This window comes from Malus domestica, chromosome 17 (assembly GCF_042453785.1).
Source record: "Malus domestica chromosome 17, GDT2T_hap1".
Classification (NCBI taxonomy): Eukaryota; Viridiplantae; Streptophyta; class Magnoliopsida; order Rosales; family Rosaceae; genus Malus; species Malus domestica.
This window is the reverse complement of record NC_091677.1, coordinates 7,084,549-7,093,830: the sequence shown is the minus strand read 5'-3', so window position 1 is coordinate 7,093,830 and position 9,282 is coordinate 7,084,549. Positions and strand designations below refer to the sequence as shown.

At 38.9% G+C, this 9,282-nt stretch overlaps 2 protein-coding genes across 3 annotated transcripts; both read left to right on the top strand.

Moving 5' to 3' along the window:
- Nucleotides 1–822: 822 nt before the first annotated feature.
- Nucleotides 823–3,753, top strand: LOC103404764 (G-type lectin S-receptor-like serine/threonine-protein kinase At2g19130). The gene has a single exon (XM_008343720.4). It carries the CDS (start codon nt 1,067–1,069, stop codon nt 3,572–3,574), a length of 2,508 nt encoding a protein of 835 aa, XP_008341942.3. The 5' UTR covers nt 823–1,066; the 3' UTR covers nt 3,575–3,753.
- Nucleotides 3,754–4,451: 698 nt separating this feature from the next.
- On the top strand, nt 4,452–8,234 carry LOC103404763 (uncharacterized). 2 transcript variants are annotated; one of them, XM_008343719.4, is made up of 5 exons: nt 4,452–4,558; nt 4,835–6,710; nt 7,206–7,307; nt 7,394–7,571; nt 7,832–8,234. In XM_008343719.4, the coding sequence occupies exons 2-5, from the start codon at nt 4,849–4,851 to the stop codon at nt 8,042–8,044; spliced, it is 2,355 nt and encodes a 784-aa protein (XP_008341941.3). In that variant the 5' UTR covers nt 4,452–4,558; nt 4,835–4,848; the 3' UTR covers nt 8,045–8,234. The 2 variants fall into 2 exon arrangements, 1 of the variants encoding a protein (XP_008341941.3); XR_011578331.1 differs by lacking the exon at nt 7,832–8,234 and having other exon boundaries at nt 4,835–6,759; nt 7,394–7,433.
- Nucleotides 8,235–9,282: the final 1,048 nt, after the last annotated feature.

Genomic DNA, 9,282 nt, shown 5'->3' with positions numbered 1-9,282 from the left:
GTATAAAAATTTGTTCAAACGTATGTAAAGCGTGCTTGTATTTTATATATTACCACCTTAATTATTTTCTATGCCACGACGTATGTTATTTATTAGACGACGGAATATAATACGATATTAATCATAAATTATTTATTATAGTAGTATATTACATGCTAAGTGCGAAATTTATTGATGTGTTATCGTTATCTTACATACAAAATATTAACATCTTTACAAATTTTGTTCTTTATAACGTGATTCACAAAACATTTATATGATTAAAGAAATGTAATACAAATTGACCATTATTGGAGTAAATTCTCAACTAAACAATCCATCATTTTTTTGACACTAATATTTTTGCTAGTCTGACACATACCTATGACCAATCTTTGCATTTGAATATTTATTAAAAAAGGGACCGGCCAATGATTTCATCAGGATAATTCATTATTTAGGAATGAGAAAAACACGCAGAGATATTTTAGATTCCTTTTAATCACTAATGTGCAATTCATTAACAACAGAAATCGAACCTAGAATATGCTATAGATAATATGGATCTGAAATTTGGCTACAACCATTGAACCATCCCGTAGTAATTTTTGCATTCGAATATTTGATTTGATAATTTTTCTCACACAGTAGCTTCTAGATAATTATTTAATAAGTTGATTAATAGTTCAATATTCTTATAAAGTTTTTATCTTCTGAAAAATTTGTAAAACAAATAGACCTAGTCAAACTCTGTTCATACTGTGGAATAGACCTAGTCAAGTCAATTGCGGCTGACAAAGTTACACATATGATCAAACTCTGTTCACATAGTAACATGGTTTATGTGGTCCAATCCCTCCATTGTTTGGTTGCTTGACCGCTTGACCTTAGCTTCTCCAAATCTGACAAAACTTTACTTGCAGAAAAACAAATGGATCCTCAGTGGGATTTGTGGAAAAAAAAACCAAAGAAACTCACCTTTGACTTTTAGCCACACGATCATGACTTTTGGCCACTGAAACGATTTAAAGCTATTTGGCTTAGAAATCTCTCTCTCAACTTTGTCTGCAAATTTTTCTGAGCAGCCATGGATGCCAAAACCAAGCAAAGATTGGTGCTTTCAGTTCTTTTCTTCTGCTATCTCAAAACCCATGTCTCCCTTGCAGCCGACTCCATCACCGCAAACCAATCTCTCTCCGGCGACCAAACCATTGTCTCCGCCGCTGGGATTTTCGAGCTCGGTTTCTTCAATCCAGGTAATTCTTCAAACTTCTACATAGGCATGTGGTACACCAAACAAGTGGTATCCGAGAGAACCATAGTTTGGGTGGCAAACAGAGAAAAACCAGTTTCCGACAGATTTTCTTCGGTTTTGAGGATTTCAGATGGTAATTTAGTCCTCTTCAACGAGTCCAAAACCCCCATTTGGTCAACGAATTTAACCTCCTCCTCCGCCACCACTGCACGTCTTTTGGATACCGGAAACCTGGTCTTGAGATCGGGGTCTGGTAATATTACGTCGGAGGCGTTATGGCAAAGCTTTGATCATCCAGCTCACACATGGCTTCCAGGAGGTAGGATTGGGTTTAACACTGTTACCAAACAAACCCAAATTCTTACTTCATGGAAGAGTTCGGAGGATCCTGCACCGGGTCTTTTCTCGCTCGAGTTAGACCCCAACGGAAGCAATGCGTATCTCATACTGTGGAATAGGTCTAGACAGTATTGGACTAGTGGATCATGGGATCCAAAATCAAGGATTTTCAGCTTGGTTCCGGAAATGAGGCTCAATTATATATACAACTTCAGCTACTTTACGAACGAAACCGAAAGTTATTTCACCTATTCTGTTTATGATCCTAAGAGAATATCTCGTTTCGTGATGTATACTTCGGGGCAGATTCAACAGCTTACATGGTTGGATACCTCCAGGCAATGGAATTTGTTTTGGTCTCAACCGAGAAAGCAATGCGAAGTTTATGATTTGTGTGGCGCATTCGGAAGTTGCAATGAGGAAAGCAACCTCGCCTGTAATTGCTTGAACGGTTTCGAGCCCAAGTCGAAGAGAGATTGGGATTTGATGGACTACTCTGGTGGGTGTTCGAGAAAAACTCGTCTTTATTGTGAAAATGCTACTAGTGCTAACGGGAAGCCAGACCAGTTTCTTGAACTTCCTAGCATGTCATTGCCTGAAAATGAACAGTCTGTGGAGGTTGGGAGTTTTGCGGAATGTGAATCGTTCTGCCTTAGAAACTGCTCTTGCACTGCTTATGCTTACAACAGAAGTGGATGTTCGTTTTGGAAAGGAGAGCTTTTGGATTTGCAACAACTAAAGTCAAGTGACGACCAGGGAAGAACTTTATACCTCAAACTTGCAGCATCTGAGTTTAAGAGTTCGAAAAGTAACAAGGGATTGATTGTTGGTGTTGTGGCAGGCTCAACTGCCGGTGTAGCAGTTCTTTTAGGCCTTATTGTGTTTGCAATCTTGAGACGGAGAAAGCGAGTGAAAGGATTGGGAAAAGCAGTAGAGGGTTCGTTGGTGGCATTCGGGTACAGAGATATGCAAGATGCAACGAAGAACTTCTCTGAAAAATTGGGGGGAGGAGGTTTTGGTTCTGTTTTCAAAGGGACATTGCCCGATTCGTCTGTCATAGCAGTGAAGAAGCTTGAAAGTGTTAGCCAAGGGGAGAAGCAATTCAGAACAGAAGTGAGCACAATTGGGACAATCCAGCATGTCAATCTTGTCCGCCTTCGTGGGTTCTGCTCCGAAGGTTCTAAAAGGATGTTGGTGTATGATTACATGCCAAACGGATCTTTGGACTCTCACCTTTTCAATGATAAGGGCCCGGGGCTCTTGGATTGGAAAACAAGGTACCAAATTGCACTTGGGACAGCAAGAGGGTTGGCTTATCTTCACGAGAAGTGCAGAGATTGCATCATACATTGTGACATAAAGCCAGAAAACATCCTCTTAGACGCTGAACTTTGTCCGAAAGTGGCAGACTTTGGCCTTGCAAAGCTTGTTGGAAGAGAGTTTAGCAGGGTCCTGACAACCATGAGAGGGACAAGAGGCTATCTTGCGCCAGAGTGGATTTCAGGCGTGCCGATCACAGTGAAAGCGGATGTGTACAGCTACGGAATGATGCTGTTTGAATTCGTTTCAGGGAGAAGAAATTCGGAGCAATCTGAAGATGGGAAAGTTAGATTCTTCCCAGCTTATGCTGCTAGCCAGATTAGTACTCCAGAAAGCGATGTGTTGAGCCTATTGGATCCGAGTCTCGATGGCAATGCCGACGTAGAAGAGCTCACTAGGGTTTGTAGAGTTTCATGTTGGTGTGTCCAAGATGATGAAGCTCAGAGGCCATCAATGGGGCAGGTGGTGCAAATCCTCGAGGCAGTTTCCGATGTCAACTTGCCACCAATTCCGAGAGCTCTTCAATTGCTTGGAGACGACCAGGAGCAGATAGTTTTCTTCACTGAGTCATCCTCGAGCCAGAGTTCGCGCCCGCGGAGCAATAACACATCGACTGCTTCCTCTCAGACCAAGAGCACCCCATCTTCAACCATCTCCAAGGGATCCGAAGAGCATCAGTGAGCATTTTGATGTGCCTTTTCTATGTGGTCATTTGGTTTGATCCTCGAGTAATTGTGTCTATTAGTGTGTGTGTGTGTGTGTAATAGATAGCTTCTGATTAGGTATGTTATTGGATTATTATCCAAATTATCAAGATAAATTTTGTTTCTGTTTGATTAATTAAAGCTTTATATGCATAAGTGATGGACTGTTAATTTGGAAAACTTTATTTTTCTTTTTCGAACAATTTTACTTGAACCATAAAAGTGATGTGATAACTTCTCCCAAACAAGAGCGTTAAATGGCATTTTGATATGTGCAAATCATGCATTCTCGCCGACGTGGACAGAAAATGGAGGGTACCTTGACCATCTTACCCAAGTATCCCGCCCAAATTTTTACCTTCTCAATTAGGCTGCACCATCTTTTGACATAAATATATGTGTTAAATGCTGAAGCAAAAATTGAAACCTTAATCGCACTCATTAGCACAAAATAAGTCCCAAATCACCCCCAAATTCCCATATTTCACAACCCTAAACTCCAAAGTCTACCCTACCCTCCTTTTCTTACAAATACAAGGTTGTAAATGTAAAAAGTAATAGGGAGACCAAATTTTAAATCAAATTGCAAATCAAATGATGTGTCATTAATAAGAAATAAGCACGTTAATCGATACTTAATTAATAATTCAATCATCTACAATCACATTATTTAGTTTAAAAAATTTAATCTTTCTAATATTACTCAAATAGAAAGTTGTGAGATGAATTCATTACTCAAACAAAGAAAAAAAATAATAATAATAAAATGACCATCCACGTGGCAAACATCCAAAGGCTCACTGAATGAACAGTGGTACACCCTCATCACACCATAACAGAAGCAAGCAAGCGGCGCTTAAAGCATAACGAACCGTTAAACCCCCACCAAAAACCCAACTAATTTTTGCCTTTCAAATTCCTTGTCCACTTCCCGTCGCGCGCCCTCTGCTTTCTCTCTCAGGTACTTTCTCTGCAACTTTTTTCTTTTATTTCCTTTTTTCCATACCAATTTAATTTACAAGAAAATAGTTTCCCTTCAATATTCCGTAGCTCTTGTTGCATTTCTCGGTTTACTTTCTGTGATTTTTTCTGCAAAAGATTGGATTTTTCTTCACAATTAGACAACATTAAGATTTGGGTTTTCTGGGTTTCTTCGATTGAGATCGAATTTCTGTGTGCTAGTTTCTTGAAATTGAAGTAAACCCTTTTCTTCTTTTTGTGTGTTTTCCCTCTAAAGATTATGAAAGAGAAATGATGGTGGACCAGAAGGGGGGAAATTTTGAACCTAATCCTGTACCTTTATGTACGGACGTTCCTGATGGGATGATTTCTGAGAAGAAGAAGAAGAAGAAGAAGAAGAAGAAAAAGAATAAGAAGAAAGGAAATATTTGTGATGGGGTTTCGGACCAGACCCAGGATTTATCGTCAGTTGGTGTGCGGGATTCTTGTAATTCTTCAAAGATGAGCAATTGTGGGTTTGATGATGCAAGCAGTAGTAGTTTTCTTGAGGTTGAAGTTAAAGATTCGAAAGGAGGTGTTTCTGAAGGTACCGAGACTGGAACCGGGAGAGCCTGCGGTAAAAATGGAAAGGAAAACAGATGTTTAAGTCACTATTGGAAGATGAAGCGGGAAGCACGAAAGAATTGGGTGAAGGAACTAGGTTACAGATATGGAGTAAAACATGTTCATCCGCCGCAGAATCAGGTATGGGTTGAGCATGATTCATTTTCTGGAGATGGGTTGTTGCCTAGCAACAATGCTGCTTATGGGTTTAAGGGGATGGGACACGAACAGTCATCTATGCATCGGAGAATTCCGCCAAGAGCATTTGTAGGGGATGAATCATCACAGTGGGTTTTTTCTCAGCAGAGGTTGAATGGGAGTTTTCATAGATGTGTCTCACAACCAAGTAAATTTCAAGGCGCGGAAAATGATTGTGCAACATCAATTAATTTGTATAGGCGTGAGAATTTCAATGGGAAAAAAGAGTATTCACAGGTTCCTTTTGGTATGTACCATTACCAGACTAGAGACACTGCAAGAAGAACGTTTTACCATGCTCATCATGTTCCCAGTCATGGTTTTCGACCATACAAACTCGGGAAGAATCCAATCATGGAGCATAACTTTGGTAGGTGTTCGTATGCTTCTTTGGACAGTATGCCATACTCTCAGTTCAGATATCACAGTGATCAAAAGTTTAGGAAAGCTGCTAATTCTGGACCAAGTTCTCATCAGTGGAAACCTGTTGGTACAAAAGAGTCCAGGCGAAATGATGAGATTGGCTCTGCTGGAACTTGCAATGCTTTAAACCTTAGCTTACCAGTTTTAAGTAAGGAGTTGAGTGATAACCATCAGGAAGGAGGTCAAATTCCTTTCCCTTCATCTGATACAAGATGCACAGCCTCAATATCTAGCCATCAATTGCCTTCAGAGTCTTATCAGTGCCCAAAATTCTATAAGCCTGCTGCTGAAATAGAGAATCAGAACATTGAAAGTAACAGTTATGAAGCAAATGGTAGAAGACCAAGGGCCACCGACGAGTTCCTGATTGGCTCACAAATGGCAGTGGAAGGTCTAAATGCTTCTTACAGAATGCAATTAGCATCTGAGCTTGTTCAGCTTACAATGGGATGTCCACTTGCGGAGTTTGAAAGATTCATCCACTGTGCTGCTCCTGTTATTGCATCTTCATATATACATAAAAAATGTTCTATTTGCTTGGATGATCAGATGTCTCATGGTTTCCTGTGCAAGCACCAGATACCGAATTTATCACTTCGCACTGTTTGGAACTGGTATGAGAAACCAGGGAACTACGGATTGGATGTCAAGGCAGATGATTCAAAAAACCTCAATAGTTCAATGCCATTCCATGCCTATTTTGTTCCTTACCTTTCCGCTGTTCAATTGTTTCAACCCCAAAACTCTTGTTCCAAAACATTGAATGCAACACATTCTTCAAAAGCGGCTGAGCTCAACCATCTTCAGGCAGGGACAGAGAAACATTATGGAAGTGTCCCCTTGACTCTAGATTGTTCACCTGATTCAGAGCTCATATTTGAATTTTTTGAGTCTGAGCAGCCATATCAGCGAAAGCCTTTCTACAATAAGTATGTTCTTGCCACTCTTATACTAGGATATCTTGCCTTTCTACAATAAGTATGTTCTTGCCACTCTCGTCTTCTTATTGTTCTATTCATCTTGCAGCGGAAAAGTTTCTAGAAATAGTAATCAAAATTGGATTGATTGTTAACAATATTTGTTTACTTCTCTAGCTGTTCGGTTTCTTTACACATTATTAAATTGCTGTGGAACCTAGTTTTTTACTCGAGAATGAGGGATAGAAACTTCCAAATAGATATTGAAATGGACCATGAAAAAAATCGAACAATGATGCAATATGGTTGATCCATGTTTGAAACAATGATGAAAGTGCAAAAAGAACCCCAAATGATTATTTCAACTACATTGGTTCCTAATTTAATGTCTTGTTTTGGACTTCTGAGTATTCCTCACTTCTCGTATTTGCATGTTAGTAATTTTGATTTTGAGATACATGTCACTGGTTACTAGTTTTGATGTACCTGATTTCTAATTGATTGCAGAATTTTGGAGCTAACTGATGTTGGAACTTCTAATCATCACATATTTGGTGACCCGTCAAAGTTAGATTGTCTGAATTTGCACGATTTACATCCTGCATCTTGGTGAGAATCAACTTTGCTATTCAATTTATGTGGTTTGCTACTGATTCTTAGCATGTTTAAGAATGTTGGGTTAATGTGGCTTTCAGGTTTTCGGTGGCCTGGTATCCTATATATCGAATTCCAGAAGGGAACTTACGTGCTACATTCTTGACTTACCATTCACTTGGACATTTTGTACGGAGGACTATTTCAGTTGATCCTGCCAATAAGTACGCAAGTCGCATCTTCTGCCCTGTGTTAGGATTGCAAAGGTACAACGCACATGTAAGAAATCAATACTCTTTGTCTTTTGATTTCAGTCAAGATCACTCTTTCTGTGCAACACTTAATCACTGAAAGGGTTGGAAGCAATTATAAAACCTCGCTCCGTGACAGTTTGGAAGTGTCGGGAAACACTATATGCTGTAATAATGATATCACGAGTTTTGAGCAAGTCCTAGTATGAGGCTCTCTACTCACTCTTGTTTTGGACAGAGTCAGTTTTATTCTGCATATAAAACTTATTGTGGATATTCTTCTTGTAGGGTGAATGCTGGTTTGAACCCAAAACACCTTCCGTACATTCTTCAAACGAATCTACTTCTAACAGTGTAGAAATTCTCAAAGAAATGCTCAGAACGTTGGACGATAATGCATTACGTTTTGGTAGAGGCTGCGTTTACAAGGATCACGTCATGGTTTCCAACAGGCAGCCAGATTACAACTTCTTCAGTTCTCGAAAAGCACATTATAAATAGTTACATACGAATAATACCATCTATTTCTGGTTTTGTGAATTTGAGTTTGCCTGGATAGCGAAGATTTGCAAAGGGAAGAAGATTTGTAAATGGATAAAGATCTGTAAAGGGTAAAGGAAAGGAAATGTACTCCTGTACTTCTGTGCCTTAGTTTGGTTGATAACAAAGTGAAAGTGATTTAGTGATGCTCCTTTTTTATCTTTTCGATCATGTACTTTGTTGTATGTCTCTTCGTATCTATCTTTCTTATCATGTAACTTGTTGATCCCATGACGAAATAATTAAAGGAGATATGAAACCGAAGATAACTAAGAATCTCTTCCCACGAGAGAGAGTTCGGCATCATAGCTTGCTTTTGATACAAAAACCTTTAACTAATATCAGGAAACATGTGAAATTCCAAGGCTGCGAAACGAAGAGTTGGGTACCTTTTTGTATCATCATTATTGTCGTTGGTGCCCTCTTTTTATGGTCTGTACTTAGATCCAGTCATTCCTTGTGACTTGTATGGGTGTTAAGAAACTGCCAGAAGGCAGAGTTGCAGTGCCTTAATGGCCAATTAAGTTTGAGAATGATTTGTATGTTACAGTTATATTAATACAGTGATATTTCGTGCTAATAATAAACGAACATATGTTAGTTTTGCCCTACATATATTAATAATATAGAACATCATCATAAAGGTATACCTGTGAGTGGCCCCAAGTCAACAAGATTCTTCGTTTTGTGAGGATCAGGTGGGGGTTTGGAGGAATATCTATCGTACGCAGTCGTACTCTTACTTTGCAAAGATTCTGCTTCTACGACTCAAACTCTTGATCTTTCGATCATCAAAAAATAATTTTTATGTTTCGCCAAAACTTACTCTCATCGTCATAACAGTGTACTTATAACATGAAAATTCCTCTTCAAAATTGTTGGATGCAAAAAAAAGGAATATGTGTGATTTATGGGGTTTTTATTAAGTGAATGGCCCAACACTTTTCTTTTTCTCTAGCTTTTGCAATGAATAAGTTGATAAAGCAGAGTACCCTGTCCCTTTCTTTCTGATCTTCCTTTTACCCTTGAAAGACAGAAAAACTTTTAAGTAAATACCTGCCTAGCCACTTGATCTTTTATTAATCAAAGTAGAGAAAAAGAGCAAAAGACAAACCTTTTTGTTTGGATTTGATTTAATTAAAGAAAGAGGAGGAAGGAAAAAACCAATACTTCTTCTCAGAAAATCATATATGGTACCT